Here is a 23,461-nt window from a genome sequence, read left to right on the forward strand (position 1 = left end):
TTGCATCAAGATGTTAAAGCTCGTATCTCCAAATGCTAACAAAAAATTATTAGCAAGACTAGCGCTCATAGTAGATGCATATAGTTGATACAAAAACTGTCCTTTTCGGCCAACCGTTTAGGGCTAAACGGAAAGCAAGTTGTCCATGGTTGGGTTAGGAGGATATCGTAAAGGTCGTCCATGGTTGGGGTAGGAGGATATCGTAAAGAAAGATTTAAGGGAAATGAAAACTTCCTGGGAGGGTGTAAAGAGAGAGGCTTTGAGTAGATTGGGATGGAGCGTGTGCACCTGTGTTGGCCTTAGGCGGCTTGGTGCTGTGGTGAGTTGTTAATAGAAAGTGCTAGCATTGTTAAAAATTCAATGAGAAAGTACTCATTGTTAAAAATAATCAAAACAGTTTATTTATATTTTCCTTTTTTACGTGCATAGTGATAAAAAAAAGAAGCTTAAAATGTCATTAGAAGTACTAAAACGATAATTACTATAGCTATGAAGAACTACTTGCTTCAAAGAAACAGAATTAAGCTACGTTTGGCTTTGTTTGCATCAAGATGTTAAAGCTCGTATCTCCAAATGCTAACAAAAATTATTGGCAAGACTAGCGCTCATAGTAGATGCATATAGTTGATACAAAAACTGTCCTTTTCGGCCAACCGTTTAGGGCTAAACGAAAAAAGGATTGTCCATGATTGGGGTAGGAGGATTTCGTAACGAAAGATTTAAGAGAAATGGGAACTTCCTGAGAGGGTGTAAAGAGAGAGGCTTAAAATAGATTGGGATGGAAGTGGAGCGTGTGTACCTTTGTTGGCCTTAGGCGGCTTGGTGCTGCGGTGAGTTGTTAATAGAAAGTACTAGCATTGTTAAAAAGAACTCTTTTTGTCAACTATAATAAATTTCCTATGGAATATATGTAGCACTTGTAGCAATAATAGGTCGCAGTTTATGCATTATTATTTAATAATGCAGAAGGAATCTACCTACCTGTTTCAGCAAAATTAATGTGAGATGGTCAAATCGTTAAATCTGACACGTGACGACTCTGAATGATCGCATTCCATAATTTCCGCATTTCAAAATGTTTCTATTTTCACAACCACGTATGATAAAATAATCTTTTTTGGTTTGAGGTCTGCACCATCAACTCCGTTTATAGCCACTAGTTATTAGATCCTGTTTTCTTTTTCAATTTATTTCCTAAGTTTCAATATTGTTAAAAATAATCTTTACTCTTTAGCGTCTGGTTTGTGTCTCTTTGCGCCGACTTGGATCATAATAGCATGTGGAACACATTTTTTTTCGGGCGCTAGTTTCGAATATAATACATTAACATCATCTACTACCGAATTAACCAACTGTCAGATTTTAATCAGATAATTAGTTAATTTTAATGCTCCTTACCATTCTTGAGCACATATAAACCTCCAAAAATTTAAAACGAATGTCATCAATTTACTTTCTACTTTGAATTTGCTGCTTGAATTCATCATTTCTTTGTTGCCAAGGAAAACAAACGAGTCTTTTTTTTTGTATCATCACAAGACAACAGAAAGTCGACATGATGTCAACATTTTCAAAATGAAACACCCGTGGTGCCGACACAGAATCAAATAAAATAAAAATTCCGTATCATGTCGACAGAGATGCTATTTCAAGTACTACTCAATTTTAACTAAGGTACTTTGAATTAAAGGAATACTGAACGAGCATTATCTTAGCCTTCAAAGTGCTATGCAAAAGTTTTTTTATTCAATATTAATTTTTAGGCAAAGGTTTGCAACTGCCTACGCCTTTGCAACTGCCTCCGCCTTTGCTATTAATAGGCAAAAGCTCATTGGCTGTTCTTTTCCCACTAAGTAATGACAGACCAGCAGGAAGGGTCTAGAGACGTCAATTTACCAAAACGTAGGGGGAAATGTAGTTTTCGAGATTTAGGGGGGAGGGTACTTCTGTTTTATTTTTCAATAAATATACCATAAAGTTTTTTTTTCAAAATCAAGGGGGCGAGGGACAACTGTTCCCCTCCCAATTCAAGAGCCATAAGGTTCTTGTGGAGGCCTAATTAAAAGTGCACCCCCCCCCCCCACGCACACGCAGTATATCAGGTGATTAGCTAAAAACCAAGACTGGGAAGATATCAACTGAAAAAGTTACAAGTCTTGCTGCAAAACCAAGTTGTGTCAGTAATTACCAAAATTACACAAGATCCCCCTCCCTCAAAAAAGTATTTTTGTCCATTTTTATAGGATGTAGCTGGTAAAACGTTCCCTTGTTGACAAGTAAAATGTCAGTCCATTTATGCAAGCTGGATGACATTAGCCTTTAGGTTATATTCTGGCCCCTTGCTCTTAAAAAAAGAATCATTGACTGTGTACAATTATCATCAACACAGTATTTCAGTTACACCCACTATGTAAGAAATTTTTCATTTCATAAGGAATTTGGGAAATTTGACAAAAAACACATAATTTTTAACTGATGTTTAAAAAAACACATTAATATTTGGCACTGGCAGTCGGCAGTGCAAATAAAGAATCAATACGTCTTTTTAAGGTATTTAAAATTGTGAAGATCAAAAATAAAGATTAATCATTTCCATATAAAATTCACAGTTTTTAGTGAGCGGGAACAAGCATAAAATTTCATCACCCTTAATGTCGCCATATCATAATATTTTCCACTACAGTATTTACAGTAGCCACAATTTGAACAAGTATCCATTTAGCAATCATTTTCTAATTTTAAAAAAAGCAGAGAAGAAAAGACTAGCAGTGACATTTTCAACGCTAACATAACCTTTAATATAAAAAAGGAATAATAATTAACAATTACTTTTGTGTATGGCACGCTATGAAGAAGGGTAGTAAATAAAGTGTTTCAACCTCTCTGGAACAGGGAGACTCTGGACATTGTCCATTCGCACATATTGTCGGATTTCAAACGCACATAAGGCTTGCAAACTTTGAACATTAACAAATCTTGACACTGGTTTAATTAGTCTAACAGGCATAGATGGGGAGGGGTTACGGGACCTCATAAAGCAGAACATCCCTTCATTTGATCTTTCCATGAAAAAAAGAATTAGATCTGGAATTGTTTCAAATTTTGTATCACTGTCACCATGGAGACTAAAATAGCCACTGCTGTGCTCAATTCTGGAATGTAATGTCCTTCCATATGAACGGAAGCTCAAGCTGAGGATATGACAGTCATTTGATGAATCTCTAACAAGGAAGGCTCCATCTGGTAGATCTTCTAAGCGTTGTTCTGCTTCTGAGGGAGTCAACTTTCCCCAATACCAACCATATTTAACTAATTTAAATATTTCCCAGGCAAGAGAGGTTGGTGGCTTTTTAACACAGACTGTTTGTTGTTTCTGTACATCATCTTGAGCTGGTAAAGTCTCGTAATTCAATTCAGTATTGTTATTATCAGGTTCATTTGCATCAACTGTTCTGTTATCAAACAAGTTTTTGACAGATGTAGAAAATCTTCTGACAGACACTCTTGAGAATGATTTTTTGTGAAAAGTTTTAAAAACTTTTCTCTTCAAGTCATTGAAAAAGCTGGATTTAGACTTGGGTATCTTTAATGGCAATTCTAGATCTTGATCAAAATTCACCTGATCATTGTTAGTTACCAAATCTGATAAGCTTTTGCTCAATCTATGGGGTGTTACATGTCTTGTACCAGCATTCTCAACATTGTCTGCAGTACCAGTACATCGACCATCCCGACTTCCAAAAAATACGAAACTAAGTCTCTTCATTCCTTTATTCTTATCATCTGTGGAAAAAAAAATCGGTAAAAGTCAACAAATAGTATTATTTTAGAGACAGAATAAGATGCTGATGCACAGACAAAGTCAAAATTCGTGGAAGGAACAACAGAATTGAAAACCCTGTATATACACACACAATCATAATGCTCTTGGGATAAGTTATAGCATAAGTTCTGATATTTTTTTTTTGCTGACGAGTTTCATACAGTATTGCACTCCCTGAAAAGGAGAAGCTCCACTTCCACCATTTTAAATATTATTTTGTCTAGATGTTGAACAAGTTTGAGATTCCAACCATGCGTTCCCAAGATTTCAGACATAAAAAAAGAAAGAAAAAAAGTCATAGCTTATTTATGCTTAACTTAAGACTACTAACAAAACAAATACTCTTTGAATGCACTGCAAGTACTCCTGTAATTAATAAACTACGTACCCTATCCCAAAATTTTAAACTTCCACTAGATATTAACCTGATTGTGGATGCTCCCTTGCCAGCCTCCATAGAAAAGAAGTTTTACAGAGAGACAATTGTGTTAATAAATTTAGATGTTCTTTGAGTGAGTAACATCTTCCGAAGTATTGTAACTTTAATGAGGAGGGGTCGACAAGCAGAAGAAGGGGAGGGTCCTGTCGCAAGAGCCGTAGAGGTACCTGCCGAGTTTACTCTTAAATTGCGGGGAAATGGTAGCAGGACCCTACGCTTCCATTGTTTGGCCCTTATGAAAAAGCCAATTTAGTTTTCTCCCCCCCCTCCTTGGAAGAAAATAAATTTAATGCCATGGAGGAGAATCCACCAACTTGGAAGCCCTAAAGACACCAATCAATGGAGTCCAAGTGATTTCTAACGAAGAAAAAGAAAAGTGCAGTTAGAAGCCGAAAGTAGCCAGTTTAGGATTCCCGTTGTTTTTTTTTAAGAAGAAGAAATACATTGGTACCATATTCATGATAACTCTGGACAAAACATAAGATGTCAACCCTTTCAGGCCATATCTAACCATATGGTTATGGTTTGTTTTGATACCCCCTCCCTTTGATTGCTTGGAGCAGTATGTAAAGCACACTATCTCATAACTCACTGATCAGGCTACTTAATGAAATTTTGTTTGGTAGATGTCTCTGGTGGTCAGTTGCTAACAGGTTAACAGGGTGAAAAGTCAACATGCCCAATTTAAGCAAAAGTCTTCTATTCCGGGAGGAATAGCAGCAAGTGAGTGACAATTTTTGGACATTTTTCGAACTGTAACCAAATGGTTAAGTTAGGTCTTTGTGGTTGTGTTTCCCAGAGGCGTCAGACTGCATGTGTGTTATTTAGCTGACGTCTAGCATCCAACAATAAGAAAGTAAATGTAAAAAAAAACAGGTGGAACATCAAATGTAGGGCAACTGTGACCATATGATTACATCAGGGACAGAAGGGTATTCTACAGAACAATGCATGGATATTGTCAGGTATAGCAGTACTTACGATGGTATTTTCTAGGTGATGAAGATATAACTTGAAACACAACCGTCTTTGCATTCACGGCCGTCAGAGGAAAGATTTTCGGCAAGAAATCACAAAGAGTTGCCAAAAACCGTCAGCAGAAAAAGTGGCAAAGCCCAATGACCTTTCTGACTTGGATATGTTTTCTGATGATGACAACGTCCTGTCATGGGCACCTCAGTCTAGCAAAATTTCTGGAAATTCTGCACCAAGATATTGCTGCTAGATCATCTACGTGCAAGCACAAACAATATGTAGACCCATTGTAAAATCTACCTCTCTCTCAGATGCAGATGTTTGATTTAGATCTTGCCAAAGCTGATGGTGAGTCTGATGACTCAGTGTCTTGTGGAGAAAGACAGCCTGCAGGAAAAAACAGAAGATTAAAGGGTACCAATGGTTGAAGAATGGCACAGAGACAACTTGGAAAGGATGTGAGCCACAGAACACCAATATTGACCTTCTGAGCAACCTGTTTTGCAAGGTTATAACTGAAATAAATGATTGCCAGCTTAGCAGACCAAACCAACTTGAATGCTTTCAGGAAAAAGTACATGCACACTGAAGGTATTCAAGTGAAGATATGCAAGGAAGTCTTGGCGTTCAGATTGCGATAGGTATTGTGAAACTTTCTGCTCAGTGGATGCACTGGGAAAAGACCCTCAGGTATTCCCCAGTTTCTGATTTAATCAGTCAAGACGGATTTATGCAACTATGCACAAACTTCCACATCTTCAGAACAATATGCTCGCCAAACAACTGGACATCCTGAACATGATATACTGTTCAAAATAAGACCATGGAAGACATTGTAAGATGGGTTTAGAGGAAACACCAAGTTGATCCCATTAGAAGAAATCCACAGCATGGATAAACAAATGATCCCTTTCAAAGGAAGAATCAGGCTTAAACAGTACCTGAAAGATAACCCCATTTGTGGGGAGTAAAAGTCTCCACTTGTTCAGGTATTAGTGGTGTTGTGTACAACATTGAGATTTACACTGGGAAAGGAACTGTTACCACTAGTCCAACGAGACAAGGTGCAGAAGTTGTACTTAAGTCTGGTACAGGACATCCGCAAGTTCATGAACTATAAAAGGTTTTTTGACAACTTTGACACCTCCATCAAACTCATCAAGAAGCTAAAAGCTGAACGGGGAATTGAATCATGCAGAACCATTAGAAGCAACAGTCAGAGAGGAGCTGTCCTCACTTTCAACAGCAAAATGAAGAAACAGAGAAGGGGTTGTGTATATTGGAGAGTTGAGAGACACAGTCAGGAGTCCATTGGTCAGGTATAACAACAAAGTAGTACATTTGGCCTCTTTCTATTGTTGTGTGGAGCTGCTTGACAAATGCCAGAAATGGGACAATATCACCAAGAAACACATTGAGGTGGATAGGCCAGGAGCTGTTTGCAATTACAAGAAGTCGATAGATGCATGGACTTGGCTGATATGTTGCCTGAACTTTATCGCACAGACATAAGGTCAAAAAAGTGATATATGAGGATAGTTTATTACTTTTTTGACCTGGCTGTAACAAATGCTTGGCTGCTACACAGTAGACAGTGTAAAGATTTGAAGGACCACATATCCTTGCTGAATTTCAAGATGGACACAGTCATGTGTACTATCAGTAAGCACTGTTTAGCTCAGCCTACGGGCAAGCTGTCCACCATCCTTCTCCAAGAGAGCTACCACTACAACAAAAGAGGGACTTTCAAGTAAACCCATCAGGTTTGACCAAGTTGGACACTACCCTGAAATGGCAATGAAGGTGCCATTACAAAGAGTATATGAAGGATGGCACCAGTTGCACAATGTGTACCAAGTGTAAATTTCACCTCTGTATCAACAAGGATTCCATTTGCTTTAATCTCTTCTACCATAAGTAGCCCAAGTACTGTCTCTTGAAGGTAGTGTTATTTACCCTAAGTTCCTGACAGGACCATATGGTTACATTTGTCATTTTTGTACCCCAGTGAATTGAAATATAAATGAAGTAGAATTAGTTATAGGGACCCCGAGGGATATCACATAACATGTTAGAATTGTCTTTCAATACTTTCTATGTTCAGGTCTGAAAGGATTTTAAGTGGTCAAGCAAAGAAGTCAAAAGCTTGTAGATAAGAATAGTGTCTAGAGACAAGAAGGCCCCCTATGAGGAAAAAGGGAGACAAAATAAGTGACTGAACCAAACTATTGATTTAGTATTCAGATTCAGTCAAGAATGAGTCTTTTCTCTAGTTACTAAAATTTACAATACAGTATGTGAAATTTAAATTCACTTTTCTTGTTAAAAAACAGGGGGAAAGAAAATGAAACCTTTTTCTTCCTTCTTCAAACTTTTGGTGGGGCTAAACCATACCACCCCCTCCCCCTTTTCTTTAAATTATTTTGGCATTGATGAGTAAAAGACTAATTTAATTCCTAAACAAATCTTCATTTTTTACTGATTTTGCTAATCTGTTTATAAATTTGTAAGATCTGTAAATATTTACTGAAGGCAAGGGAGGACAAAATACATTTCCTCCTTCCCCCTGTGTCCCAAATTAACCTTTTAAAATACAACAGCTAAAATCTAAAAATTCCAAAACTAGAATCTCCAAAAAGAAAGCAAACTAAAAACCAAAATAAAAAATTCCAAACTAAAATCTAAGCCTCTCTGTCTCTGAACCTCCAAAATATTACTCAGTTAATTAATTACTCTTTTCTATCAACAAATTTTAATGTTTTATCCTAGCAACAGATTTATTTTCATAGCAGCAAATACAAGAAAAAACAACAGGTTTTTCCAAGCATGGTCAAATGTCTTAGAATAACATCTATCATATCTACAGTAGAAATAATTGCTGTTGTTGAGGTATCTTACAAATTTAGTTAAAAAAAAACATTCAAAATGGAAATTATTAATAAGACAACATGGCTTCAATTTTGATTAAAGAAAATAAAAAGGAATTCCTTCAATATACAATACCAAGACATACATTTATTTAAATGGACTAAAAGTTACATCAAAACAGAAAATTCAATGATGTTTGTAATAAAACAATAGAATAAGATACATCTATGCTGAAGTCCCGACAGGATGGAGTGCAGGGTCACACCAGCCTCTTAAAAGACTAAATGTTATACAGACTTCCAATCTGATTGAAAATTAAACTCCAAAACTTTTATCATAAACATTGCCACACAAACTGTGGCTGATACAAAATTTGGACAAGTTTTTGAGTAAAACATGGACCAAAGTTTTGCCGAAAATTTACAAGTTTTGCCAATTCGTTTTGCCAAGTCTAAAGTTTTGCCAACATATTAGCTCTTAATCAGAAAAGCTTGAAAATTCTACAATTACCACATAAAACAACTATGACTATTAAAAATGAAACAAAATTGTTTTAACAGAGGTTTTTTTTAAAGAGAAGTAAAAGGCATCACTAAAAAGTTAAAACATACAAAAAAAACATATTATAATTACAACTTAAACAGAAAGAAATTACTGTGACTGAATGAACTAAAGTGATAGCAAACACAATTAAAATAAATTGCTATTACTTGGCTAGTCTAAAACTCCTTTAGGGGCAGGGGGGGGGGGATCTTCAGATTTAACATATCTTTAGACAAGGTAATTTCTCAATCCCTTTCTGTAAGCTCTTGAAAAAAATCTAACCATCCTCTTTCCACTTCACCCTGACTTTACTTCTCCTTTACAAATCTCTTTTAGAATGTGCCTGTTCTATGAGGCTTCCTGACTTTTCTGAATTTTCTTCCAGATAAATCAAAAATCAACTCAAAAGTGTGCCCTAAAAATCATCTCTAAAGAGGATAAAATACTTGATTCTCAAAAAGGATGAGCTAATATGATTGAAAGAGAGTGGCCAATTATTGTTAGGGTTAATGCATTGATCATATACAGAACACAAGATATCTTCCTTGGGTTTCATAACCCTTTTAGACTCAGATATCCTTAACTAGTGTCCTCTGAAGTCCCTACTTGTTCTCCAATCAAAAATATGGCTGATTTTCCCTTTCGATGCCCTTTTCATCTTAATACTCTAAGCCTTACAAGTTGGTACAATTGAAGTAGAAGTTGGAATAGTTCAGTAGAGCAGCAGTAGTAGTATTAAAAGTACCAGTGGTAGTAATGTTAGTAGTGACACGCCCATATTAACTTTTTGTCAATTGATTTTCTCCTTCAAGTATTCTCTGAAAGTTTCAACTTAATACCAAATCCATTCTTGAGATATGGTTTTTTGACAATCTGCATGCACTTAGTGTGTTTTGATTTAGTTCATATTTTCCCTTAATGTTCTGTCAAATTTTCAGCTTCATACACATAGCCTTAATTGTACTGGTGTCTTAGTAGTAGCAGTCACCTTACCATATCAAGTTGAAACTTCCAGGGTATTATGAGGGAGATGTTCAACAGACCAAAAGGCAACATGTACATTCTACTACTATTATCAATAATGCCACTACTTTTGTTACTACTAACAAAACACTACTTCTGCTACAACCGCAAGAGCATTAAGATGAAAATTTCAGGAAGTATATGAATATAAAGGTTATTAAAAGGAAATATTGGCAATGTCATAGCAATGGCTAATTGTATTAAATAGAACCTTCCAAGACTTGATGACTGGGATGTTCAACTGACCAAAAGGAAATAATTTAATGCTACTGCTGCTACTATTACTAGCGCTATTACTATTAATACTACTACTACTACTAATATTACTACTGTGACTACTATTACAACTATGCCAAGGGCATGAAGATGGAACTTTCTGAAAATTTTTAGGGGGAAGGTGAACTGAATCACAACATACTGTCTGTATGCAGGTTGTCAAAAGGGCGTATTAGCAACATCTTAGGAACACTTTTGTGTGGGAAGTTGAAACTTGCAGGGCTTGCTGCTGGGGATGTTGAACTAACCAAAAAACAATATTTGCATCCGCTTGCTACTGCTTCTACTCATGATACTACTACTACTAATGCTAAGGCTACTACTATTAATTCTACTGCTACAACTACTGCAATTTCTATGACTGCTACAAAGGCTAAGGGTATTAAGATAGAATTTAGGGCAGTATTGAACTAAATCAAAATAAACTATGCCCACACAGGTAGTCAAGAGGACATTCCAGCAATGCTCCATTAATAGTCAATGGTATTAAGTTGAAACTTTCATTTTGTGTTGAAGGGGATGTTGAAGAAAACCAAAGAAGCTATATGCATACTGCTACTACAACTATTACTACTACACAAGCTAATTGGTACACAGGCCAAGGATATTAAGATGAAGCTTTCAAGGAATATTTAGGCAGATGTTGAACTAAATCAAAATGAATTATGAGCATGTAGATGTTCAAAATGGTAACACAGCAATATCTCAAGAACAGCTTACATTATTAAGTTAGACCTTTCATGGTAAGTTGTTGTGGATTTTGAACTGGCCAGAAGATACTGTGCTTATAATTTTAATATCATTTCTATGGTTATTGTGACTAATGCCAACTAAGGATATTAAGGTGATACTTTTAGTGAATGTTTCACTTAAATGGCAAGACCATATACATCAGGTTTTCAAAAGGGCACATAAGCAATATAACAGGCAGCACTCTTCTATCATAGCTAGTAATATAATTGAAACTTTTAAAAGAGCTAATTTGATTGGAAATTAAAAGTTCTATTATCCCTTTTAAGAGACAAAAGTGATTGGTGGGCAAGAAGCCCTATTCTTTAGCCCATAATTTCCCAAACACTTGCAAACAAAATGTTGAGTCATTTTGTTCAGCATAGTAGAAAAGTCCAGTAACTATGTCTCTAGGGATATTGGGGATGTCAAACCTGACAGTTATGCAATTTGTTCATTATACTTTATAACTAAATGTTGCATTGAAACTAAAGGAAAAGGCACTGTGTGTATGCTGGTTGCCAATAAGACATCTCAGCAATATTCCAAGAACAACTAGGAGTATTAATGAAACTGTCAGGGCTACTACTATTACTGCTTCTACTCTTACTGTAGCATCCCGCTGAGCTCGCTTGCTTAGTAGTTTAAGTGTTGTTTTTGTTATGTGCTTATATTTAGTGTTGCTTTGCTTTGCTCTGCTTGTGTGCTTATATTGTTGTATTTACAGGTGCTTGGGTCATATTAAAGAGCTAAATCAACTCGAATATTACGAATTCTACATATAACCCTTCCAGCAATCAACTGGGAATCTGAAAATCTTGATGAAGAATGTTCGAAGTTTGAAGAACATGCAAGACTTATGTTTCGAGGCCCTCTCTCTGGTAAATCAGAGAAGATTCAGTGTGCCTATCTACTCATATGGATTGGCGAAAAAGGAAGAGACATTTTCAAAACTTTCGACATTGAAGCGGATGATGCAAATAAAATCGAGCCTTATCTTTTGAAATTTCGTGAATATGCTGCTCCAAAGAAGAACAAAGTGTTTGCCAGATATATATTTCAGAAACGTGACCAGCGTGATGGAGAGACACTTGAGAAATACATCATAGAACTGAAGTTATTAGTCAAGCCACGCGAATACCATGATCCAAAAGAGATGACCAGAGATAAAATCGTCTGTGGCATCAGAAATCCAAGAATACGAGAGAAACTTTTAGCTGAAGGCAACAGCTTAACACTGGAGAGAGCAGTAGAAGTTTGTAGGATCTATGAAACGACCCAAGCACAGCTGAAGTCATTCAACAACAATTCATACCATCCCCCAATCAAACAGGAAGTGGATGTAGTATACCGGAAACAACCGAAACCAGCAGACGCGAGATCAAGATCGAGAGGCACAGAGTGCTACTTCTGTGGAGGAATCTATGGCCCTGGACACAGCTGTCCTGCCAAAGGGAAAACATGCTCAAAGTGCAGAAAGTTAAACCACTTCGCAAAAGTATGCTGCAGCAAAGTTGTGAATGCCATCAAAAATGACAAACGGAGCCGAATAGCAGAAACTGCTGAAGAGGATGAAATACTGCTATACGCCGTACAGCAAGATGGGAGTAAGGATGAGGCGTTTGCTCCACTGAAGATCAACAATCAGACTACTTTAAGCTTCAAAATCGATACTGGGGCTCAGGCAAACATCATACCACAACACTACTTCGATCTCCTTGCCCCAAAACCACTTATACAGCCAACAAAGCAAAAACTCACCAGCTACTGTGGCTCAACCATCTCAACAGTTGGAACCTGCTTCCTATCATGCAGCTACAATGGAACCTCTGAACAGAAACATAGGTTTTTCATAGTTGGAGGAAATTCTGTTCCTATCCTAGGATTCAAGTCTAGCAAAAATATGAACCTGATGAAACTTGTCCTTAATATAGATGCCTCAGATGACGGCAAGTCGACGCCAGATCTGAAGTTACTCCTCGAACAATACAAAGAGTTGTTCTCTGGCATCGGGAAAATACAAGGCGAGTGCGAGATTCACCTCAAGGAAGGATTTATGCCGACAGCATATCCCGCCAGAAAAGTGCCTATTGCGATGCGTGAGAAATTGAAACAAGAGCTGGACAGACTGGAAAGTTTGGGAATAATAGGAAGGGTGGAAGAGCCTATGGAGTGGGTCAACTTGATGGTGCTAGTTGAAAAGAGGGATGGAGGCGTGAGACTTTGTATCGATCTGGTAGACCTCAACAAGGCCATCAAGCGCCCTCATTACCCGATCCTGACTTTCGAAGACGCCGTTGCTGATCTGAGTGGTGCAAAATATTTCTCAAAGCTTGATGCCACCTCTGGGTACTGGTTGCTTGTGCTCTCAAAAGCAGCTTCATACCTCACGACATTTAATACAATCTACGGCAGATACCGTTGGAAGAGATAACCCCTTGGGTTGATATCTGCCCAGGACGAGTTCCAGTGGAAGATGGAAGAGATATTTCAAGGTTTGGAAGGTCTTAAAATACTCGTCGATGAGATGACCTACTTATCTACGGAGCCACCCGAGAAGAGCACAACAGAAGACTTGCAGACGTGCTTGAAAGAGCTAAACAGAAGGGTGTGAAATTCAACAGATCAAAGTGCCAGATTGCAGTCCAGTCAGTCTGCTACTTTGGTCACATCATCAGCAACGCCGGCATTAAACCAGACCCCGAGAAACTCCACGCTATCAACGAGATGCCTACCCCAAAATCGAAGGAGGAGCTGCAGATTCTCCTTGGAATGCTGAACTTTCTCTCGAGGTACATCCCAAACCTGGCAACACAGAACCAACCATTAAGGGATCTGATTAAAGCTAACGAGTTCGAATGGAAAGAGCTCCACACCACATGTCTCAACCAGCTCAAAGAGTCCATAGTAACCAACCTGGCTTTCTTTGACAGCTCCAGCCCAACCCTTGAGCTCGAAGTTGACGCCTAGAAACATGGACTAGGAGCACGAATATCCGCGAGCGGCAAAGTCTTCGCTTACGCATCAAGATCGCTGAGTAAATCCGAACAGAACTACTCACAGCTGGAGAAAGAACTCTTTGCCATAGTCTATGGCTGCCATCATTACCACCACTACCTATACGGAAGGAAAGTAGAGGTCATCACGGATCATCGACCACTCGAATCCATACTAATCAAACCCCTCCATACAGCACCACCAAGGATTCAACGCCTGATGATGTACAAACTGCTGTATGACTTGACTTTCAAGTACTGGGCTGGTAAGGAAATCCCTGTTGCAGATGCACTCTCAAGACTACACCTTCCAGACATTGACAAAGAATTACACAAAGAGATCGACATCTTTGTACATTCATTCGTAAAATCCATACACGCCACGGGCAGCAGACTTGAGGAAATCAAACAGGGGACCTTGACAGATCACGAACTCCAAGCGCTGAAGACTGTCATCTTGGAGGGATGGCCCAACAACAGGAGACGATGCCCAAACACCATAGTCCAATACTGGAGTATTTGCCAAGATCTCTCAATGCACGACAATCTGATCTTCAAAGGTTCGAGAATCATCATTCCTACCACTCTATGAGATGACGTCTTAAAGGGACTACATTCCACTCATTTGGGCACAGAAAAAAACAAGCAAAGAGCCCGAATGATTGTTTACTGGCCAGGTATTGGAAAAGACATTGAAACGTTCATCCAAAGATGCGATGCCTGCACTCACACAATGTCAAACAATCAAAAAGAGCCAATGATTCCCATGCCAATCCCGTCACTACCATGGCAGCACGTGGGATGCGATTTGTTCAAATGGAATGGGAAGCAGTATGCAATAACGGTCAACTATTACAGCCGCTATTTTGAGGTGGACAACCTAGCCTCCAACAGCACTTCTCAAGTGGTCACAAAACTCAAAGGCCAGTTTGCTTGGCATGGAATACCAGCCATTCTCACTTCTGATAACGGGCTGCAGTTCAGTTCCAGCGAATTCAGGCTATTCACGAAAAACTGGGGCATCAAACATCAAACGTCTAGCCCTTATCACCCCACGACAAACAGGCTCGTCGAGAAATGCGTGCAAACCTGCAAGAGAATCTTTAACAAGTCCAAGATCAGCAGACAGGACCCATACATTGGCATCCTAGAATACCGGAACATGCCCGTAGATGGTAGGGCAGCTCCAGCCCAGCTGCTCATGAGCAGGCAGCTGCAATCAGTCCTCCCTGTCACGCAGCAGCACCTAGAGAAGAATAGTGTGCCCAAAGCAAGCTTTCGGACACACAGAGAGAAATCTAGAGTGCAACAGAAGGAGTACTATGACAGGACCCCAAAATCCCTGCCCGAAATCCAGGTAGGGTCGAGAGTGAGTGTCCAGGTGACACCCAGCAGTCCTTGGAAGAGAGTAACCATTGTCGAAGTTTGCTCGCAGCCACGTTTGTACACAGTTGCTACCGACGACGGATCGATGCTCTGATGTAACAGGGTTAGACTTTCCCACAGGAAATCAGAAAAAGCAATCCATTCAGAATAAGAATACCAAAATGCAGAAACCACTGAACCATCCGAGGTGGTACCCGAAGTCAACCCTGTTGAGCGCCGAGCCTCACCCAGCTTGGCAGCCCCCACTGAACGCAACGGAAATAGTGCCACCGCCCCTACTAGCGCTGTAGCGCAACAACAGATGAGATCAGTCCCGGACAGAGACGGAGTGATGCAAACAAGATCTGGTAGAACAATAACCAAACCCATCAGGTTAAACTTATAGAGACAACAGCATGCTCAGAAGAAGGAAGATGTAGCATCCCGCTGAGCTCGCTTGCTTATTAGTTTAAGTGTTGTTTTTGTTATGTGCTTATATTTAGTGCTGCTTTGCTTTGCTCTGCTTGTGTGCTTATATTGTTGTATTTACAGGTGCTTGGGTCATATTAAAAAGCTAAATCAACTCGAATATTACGAATTCTACATTTACAATTTTACCAAATATTTTCCCATTTTTCTTTCTTAAATATATGAATTTCAATGGCAGTAATATTTCTGATTGCCTTGCCTAGTTCAAGAAAGTATCTATAAATTACCATAAATTTACTTGACAAGTAACTTGCTTTGAACAAGAGAATATCATGCAACCTGCTTGGATTTATTTGACAAGCAACTTGCTTAGTGCAAGAGAGCATCATGCAATCTACTTGGATTTACCTGTCAAGCAACTTGCTTGAATTCTAATTGCAATTGCATGTTACAAAACAAAAACTTGATAGTAAAATTTCTGGTAGTTTGTTTAAGAAATGCAGCTTTGTAGGAAATTAAGGTTTTTCTTAATTTCACATAATGTTACAATAGCAGTATGAGTAGACGCAGTAGCAATAGGATGCAATTATGTTTTATTAGTAGTAGTAGTAACAGTAGCAGCAACAGTATTAATAGCAGTAGTACCAGTTACGTGTCACCTTTTGGTCAGTTGAACATCCACTTGTGATGATAAATAAAAGTGCATATAACAATAAATCCTTTTATCAGACAGTAATAATAACACTGGCAAAAATACTAGGTATTTTAATCACATGTACAGTGACCATCATCAGCAGAAATGCTATTATTGGTTTATTGACATGGAAAGGCAGTGCAGTTTTCAAAATTACCCACTTATGGTGTTTCTCAAGAAGTTTCCTCATGAAACAGTGAGCTGTTCCCAAAAAATTGCCAAGACACTTATATCAGCAATCTGTATGCACAAGGTATGTTTTGATTTGCTTCAACTTTTCCTTCAGCATTTACTCAGATGTTTATTTCAATATTCTCTGCCTTAGTAGGACTTGCTACAGAAGCAGTTGTTTTAGTGGTAGTAGTGGTTGTGGTAGCAGCAATAGCATGCAAATATTGCCATTTTAGTCAATTGATCACCTCCCCTATCATGTCCTGAAAGTTTCAAATTAATATACTTTGTCATTCCTGAGTCATGCTCTTTTGACAACCCATATGCACATAATGTATATTGATTTAATTCAACACTTCTCTGGGAAGCTCACCTGAATACCCTTTTGTCTTTTGGGAAAGTAAAAGTCAAACATGCCCACCTTTCTGAATAACCTTTACCATATATAAACAATGAACAAATTGCTTAACTTCCAGCCCTTGCCAGGATGGCAGTGGGGGATTTGATATCCCCAAAGGCATAATTACTGGACCTTTCAACAATGTTGAACAAAATAGTTGTCTAAAAGTTTTGACTAGATGTCTTTTGGGAAATGATCAGCATGGGACTGGCTACCTTCCAATCGCTTTTGACTCATAAAAAGGGCACTAGAACTTCAATTTTTCTAATCCAATGAGCCCCATTCAAAGTTTATACAACCACCTACAGCATTCCATAAGAACCTTATATGCCCCTGGACCAGAACTTACAACCCTTGCCCCTGAGCTCTGGGGGTTTTGTCAACCCTAGAGGTATTGTTAGATTTTCTTTGGACTATTTTCAAGAAAATGAGTATGTCATAACTTCAATCAGATGAGTTTGGGGGATTGAAAGGGGTTGATGAGTTGTTGAAAGGGGGGAGACTAGTTGCCCTCCATCACTTTTAATTCTTAAAAGGGAACTAGAACTTTAAATTACTAATCAAACAAACCTCATCTACATTTTATGCAGCCATCCTGTGCATAAGAACCTTATATGTCCCTGGGACACATCTTACAAGCCTACCTTGAAGGCTTTATTATATGATATTTGGACTTTTTGAACTAAAATAGCTATCTCAAAATTTCTATTGAAAGCATTTGGGAAAAAAGAATATAGGATGGAAGAGGCTAGTTGCTGATCATTTTTTACTCCTAAAAGGGCAATAGAATTTCTGATTTCCAATCAAATGAGCCCCCTCCAAAGTTTATACAACCACGCCTTCCATAAAAACCTTGAATGTCCATAATGGGCAACTTGCGTGATTTATAGTTCTTGACCTGAGGGTTGTGGTGGGGGTTGTCATCCCCAAAGATACAGTTACTTGAAAAAATGAAAAATCTCAAAATTTTGATTGGATAGGTTTGGTGAAATGAGCACGAGGGGGGGGGGAGATGGTTGCTCTCCAATCACTTTTTACTCTTAAAAAGGGCACAAGAAATTTCACTTTCTAATTGAATGAGCCTTTTTTGACATTTCTACAACATCTCCTTCTATACAAAGAGCCTTGGTCAGAAAACACAAATAAATAATACATTGTACCCACATCATTCATTACTTAGGCAGTGTCATTGCACTGCCTGTGATTCCAAATATATATAATTGATTAAGTTTAGTGTTACCCAGGGGAATTACTAGCCAAAATGTAACCAACTGGGTGGCCATTTTTACTTACTGTTTTTTATAAATAATTAGCATAATTTCTGTTTCAATTACAATACATAACTCACCAAAAAATTTGTTAAAACTGCTGCATTTACCAACCAAGACTGAAATTTTGGTATATGTCATGTAACTTTTGGTATATTTTCATGCTCTTTATTCAACCAAATGGAATATTGTGGCATCATCTGTAAAATCATGGCAGGAGTTGGTAAAACTGCTGCATTTACCAAGCAAGTTCAAGATTTTTTGTATATGACATATCAATATTTTTGTGGCCTTTATTTAGCCAAACAAAAAGTCTTGGTGGCATCAGAAAAACTGTGGTGCTTTGTGCTGCAATTTTACTGACTTGTTTTTTTTTACCAAGTGCCCAAAACTACCAGGGGAGGGGGTGGGAGATCCCCAATACATGAACAACACCAAGAAAAAGTTACAACAGAGTAGACTTTGCTGCAATACACAATGACCTCAGTACAGTGGATTGGGAAAAAGAGTTCACTTTGACTGAAAATTGTGACAAAATGTACTCCAAATTTCTCTTTGTCATGTCTCAGGCTGGGGAGAAACCCGTATCAGTTGCCAAACAATATAAAAGACCAACCCTACCATGCACTGTTTGGACCTCATCAAGAAAAAGCAAGTCTTTTGGAAAAATTATGTAGCTGACAAGTCAAGCCCTCTCAAAGCAAGAGCCTACCAAATGCTACAAAATAAAGTGAGGTGACAAACCAGGCAAACAGCTAGCATGCAAGAGCAAAACCTTGCAGAATCTGTCAAGACCAACCCCAGAATGTTTTGGAATCACATAAATTCTAAATGCATTGCAAAGCCAGATATTCCAAGCTTAAAAGACCCTACAACTGGACTCCTGATTGAAAGATCTGTAGAAAAAGCAGATTTACTCAACACACATTTCACTACCATCTTCACCCAGGAACCTATTTAGTCATAACTACCAACCCTGCAAACCATAGTCTCTGACTAAACACTCAGGGTCAAGATAGATCCACAGGTGGTACCGAAGAGACTCAAAGAGCTAAGGATAAGCAAATTCCCAGGTCCAGACAGACTGCACCCCAGTGTTAATATAAACCACAGATCTAATTGCAGAGGCCCTATCAATGACTTCAAAAATCCTTACAGTTGAATGAACTCCCTAGTATCTGGAAAAAGGCAATGGTGATACCATTGCACAAAAAGAGAAACTGCCAAGATCCTCTAAATGACTACCCAATCAGTCTAACCTGCAAAATACTGGAACCTACCATATCTGACCACATCCTTGAGCACCTGTGCAAAAGAAAGATAATCACTAGCACACAATTTGGGTTCTTGAAGAGAAGGTCTGCAGAGTCACAGCTTCTTCTGGCAGTGGAAAACTGGAAAATGCATGCAGATAAGGGTGATCAAGTTGATGCCATTTACATAGACCTTAAAAAGGCCTTTGACAAAGTACCTCATTGTTGCCTCTTATACAAACTCTGCAACCTTGGTCTGGGAACCACAGTTGATTGGATCGAACAGTTCCTTATTGGAAGGCCTCAAACAGTATCAGTAGACAGATTTCTGAGCACACTCAAAGTCAAGGTAATTAGTGGTGTTCCTCAGGGCTTGGTCCTTGGCCCTCTCTTATTTAACCTGTATCTCAATGATCTAGTAGAAGGCATCAACTCATAGATTCTACTGTACAAAAATCTTTTAAATTGACAAAAATTATAGGCACTTTCATCATAGTATTTGTCCAGTTCCTGCTTGAACTAGTTTAATGAGTTGGCATTGTTGACTTTGAAGGGGAGCTTGTTCCAGTGTTCTGCTACTTGGTTCTTGAACGCCAACTGGCCAATATCCTTTTGCAAACTCTCCTCTTGAAGCTTGAGGTTGTGACCGCAAAGGTTTTTGTGGCTGAAGTTGAGAACATTGGTAGCTTGGATGTTTTTTAGTCATAGCAAAACTTGTATACCTCAATGAGGTCTCCTTGGTGCAGTCAATAAGCTAGTGAAGGAAGCTTGAGCTTGCAGAGCCTATCTTCATAAGGTAAGTTTCTCAGAGTTGGACAGGACTTTGTTATTTGTCTTTGAACTTTTTCAAGAGCTTTGATGCCTTTGTTGTAAAAAGGATGTGTAGTGCAATGACTGTATTCAAGGATTGGCAGTACTAGAGCTTTGTAGAGAAGGCAAAGGGTCTTGTCATTTCCAAAAGTGAAGTTGCACCTTAAAACTCCTGCAACATGATTTGCTTTCCCAATAATTCTGTTATAGTGGGCCCAGAAGTCAAGGTTGCTATCAATGACAACTCCCAAGTCGTGCTCCTCCCGGCAGGATATGATTGGTAAGTCTCCTAATCTATATTCATAGTGGATAGTGGGTTTCCCTATTGTTAGCTTGTGGCTTTTGTCAATATTGATTTCCATCAGCCAGTTGGACATCCAACTATTGAGCTTGTTAAGGTCCTCTTGTAGAAATTGTGCATCAGCAGCTGTTTTGATTACTTTATTCAGCTTGGTGTCATCTGCAAACTTTCACTATGAAAGTGAAAACTTCATTCTATGCTTTTTTATGCTCTTTTATAATTCATATAAAATACCTTTGGGGCTCCTTTAGGGGCACAAGATGCAATTTGCAAAAGAAGCAATTATTGAATTATGAAAGAGCATAAAAAAGGCATCAAATGATGTTTTCACTTTCATCCTAGCTAAATTATAGGGCCACCTAGAAATTTACCAAAGAATCTACCACCACTAGTACTTATTTTTCCATCACTTGAAGAAAATGCCCTATATTTCTGAATTTTAAGTGATACACTTGATCCTGAGGAAAGAAGAATACAACTGGAAAAAAAGGGAGAACAAAAATTGTAAATTTTGTTCTTTAGTCCCTGAGACTTCACAACACCTCATCTTTAGCTGCAATAGCATTGCAAAGTCAGCAAATAAAACAAGAAATATTTTATCAAGATTGAAAATAAAGCCTGACACAAGTGAACTGCTTAACATCAAGCTGCCAGGAAATGAAGAAAGAATACTATTCTGGGAGATTATTCATTGGTAAAATTCTACTTGAGGTACTTTTGGCTCTCTTGGAAAGGGGTTAGGTTAGGAAAATGAAACTTTCAGGGATGGGTCTACAGGCCAAAGTATGTCCCAAGGAGGTATTTTGAAGTACCTACCTCCATTCCTTCTCTCTCTAGAGGGTCCTGAAATTTGCCTACTTGACAGGTCTAAACCTATTAAAATTTTGACAAAACAATATTTTACCTTAATTTTCAGTTATCAGTTTCTTTTTCTCTGGCTTTAGTTCTGAAAATGTAATTCCTGTTATTTGAGTAGAATTTTAAGCCATATCAATGGTTATTTTTCCAAAATTTAGGAAACATATTTGCATTTCTTTAAAACCTTATAAATTGGGATTGATCAAAGTTGTGAAGCTGAAAACATTTTTGTTGCACTTCATTAAAGCAGAAGATCTATTTTGCAAAGTTTCACTTTTATAACACACAAATTTTGAAAGGTCATCAAAGGCCAGGACCCTCTAGAGGGAGAAGTAGTAGAGTAGGTACTTCAAAATACCCTCCCAGGACATACTTTAGCCTGTAGACCCATTCCTGAAAGTTTCTGTACTTTATATATATATATACATATATATATATATATATATATATATATATATATATATATATATATATATACATATATATATATATATATATATATATATATATATATATATATATATATATATATATATATATATATATATATATATATATATATATATATATATATATATATATATATATATATATATATATATATATATATATATATATATATATATATATATATATATATATATATATATATATATATATATATATATATATATATATATATATATATATATATATATATATATATATATATATATATATATATATATATATATATATATATATATATATATATATATATATATATATATATATATATATATATATATATATATATATATATATATATATATATATATATATATATATATATATATATATATATATATATATATATATATATATATCAATTCAGGGTATATTCGCATATTAGGGGGTGGGGGTAAAGTTTATTTCTGATGCAAATGAGAGGTAAGCTTTTAACTTTAACCACACCCCCTTAATCTGTAAATATATACCCTGAACTGGTATATATAGGGGTGGGGGTAAAATTCATTTCTGACAAAAATGATTATTGTATTTGTAATGAGCATAAAAAAAGCAGGTAAATATTTACCAAATCATATTATTGAGTTACAACTAAAGTGAATATACCACTCAATGCCTTTTATTATGCTCTTTACAAATATAATACCCATTTTTGTTGGAAATGAATTTTAGCCCCCACCCCTATATATACCAATTCAGGGTAGGTAAGACACCCAGTAGTCAGACACTTTAATCACTTTGAAAACTTTTTGACATTTAAACTACTCTAATTACTGTATTATACCACCTAGAAACTTAATTTTTGTATCAAAAAATTTCTGAACAAGTAGGTTACTAATTCAAATAGTTTCACTTGTACAGCACCTCCTATTTTTGAATTTACTAACAAGTGACAATTCTGCCTAAACTTGGACATACAAACATCTCATTGTAAATTAGTTATTAAAATAGCATAAAAGATTATGTCTGAGAATAGGCAGGTGGCCGACTACTGGGTGTCTTACCCTATATATTTGCACAGTAGGGGGGTTGGGGGAAAGTCTAAAAGTAACTAACCTGTGCAAAAGAAATAAAATTACCCCTACCCCCGTACGTTGCAAATATATACACGGAACTGATATAGGCCCTATATTTAGGGGTGGGGGCTAAAATTCATTTCTGACAAAAATGATTATTATATTTGTAAAGAGCATACAAAAGGACATTGAGTGGTATATTCACTTTAGTTGCAACTCAATAATATGATTTGGTGAATATTTACCAAAAAGCACTGAGTGGTTTGTTTACTTTATTTGTAAGTCAATACTATGAACAGCCAAAAATTTACCATCTAGGCTACATCTCAAAGCTTTGTCTACTTATCACAATGACCTTCAATGAAATCTAAACCAGATTTACAATTTTTGAGATTGTATTGGGAGTCTTCTATCCTTTGATACATGTAAGAGTAGCCTAGACCAAGGCTTTTAGATTGACCTCCTCCAGTTTCAAATAGTATCACCTCTTCCAGCTTTAAATTGATTTTGCAAGAGCCTAAATTTTCAAGCTGATTTTAATCATAGTCAGATTGATCTCTGAGTCCCTGATTTATTAGAAGCAGATTTGAATATTGAAGCTAAAGGTATCTCACTACCATATTTTTATATTAGGCAATTACGTCTCATTCTTGTTATCTTTTATTTTCAAGTGCATATTGCTAAAAGATATTTTCTTTTTCTTCCTTTAGGTCGTTG

At 37.2% G+C, this 23,461-nt stretch overlaps 1 protein-coding gene across 4 annotated transcripts; it reads right to left on the bottom strand.

Annotated features, from left to right (window-relative positions):
• Positions 1-2,754: 2,754 nt before the first annotated feature.
• Positions 2,755-23,461, bottom strand: LOC148947062 (suppressor of cytokine signaling 6-like). 4 transcript variants are annotated; one of them, XM_089096854.1, is made up of 2 exons: positions 23,362-23,461; positions 2,755-3,783 (listed from the first exon to the last, which is right to left on the bottom strand). In XM_089096854.1, exon 2 carries the CDS (start codon positions 3,764-3,766, stop codon positions 2,846-2,848), a length of 921 nt encoding a protein of 306 aa, XP_088952980.1. In that variant the 5' UTR covers positions 3,767-3,783; positions 23,362-23,461; the 3' UTR covers positions 2,755-2,845. The 4 variants fall into 4 exon arrangements, with proteins under 4 accessions (XP_088952980.1, XP_088952979.1, XP_088952978.1 ...); XM_089096853.1 differs by having other exon boundaries at positions 23,386-23,455; XM_089096852.1 differs by lacking the exon at positions 23,362-23,461 and adding an exon at positions 23,127-23,345.

This window comes from Artemia sp. Qi Xiang Cuo, chromosome 11, assembly GCF_049724085.1.
Source record: "Artemia sp. Qi Xiang Cuo chromosome 11, ASM4972408v1, whole genome shotgun sequence".
NCBI classification, from domain to species: Eukaryota; Metazoa; Arthropoda; class Branchiopoda; order Anostraca; family Artemiidae; genus Artemia; species Artemia sp. Qi Xiang Cuo.

Bases quoted from the DNA above. Each gene is read 5' to 3' on its own strand.
- LOC148947062 (XM_089096852.1), bottom strand. From the start codon at position 23,169: ATGTATCAAAGGATAGAAGACTCCCAATACAATCTCAAAAATT. The intron at 3,784-23,126 runs GTAAATCTGGTT...TTTTTTCCACAG, and splicing joins CCAATACAATCTCAAAAATT to ATGATAAGAATAAAGGAATG.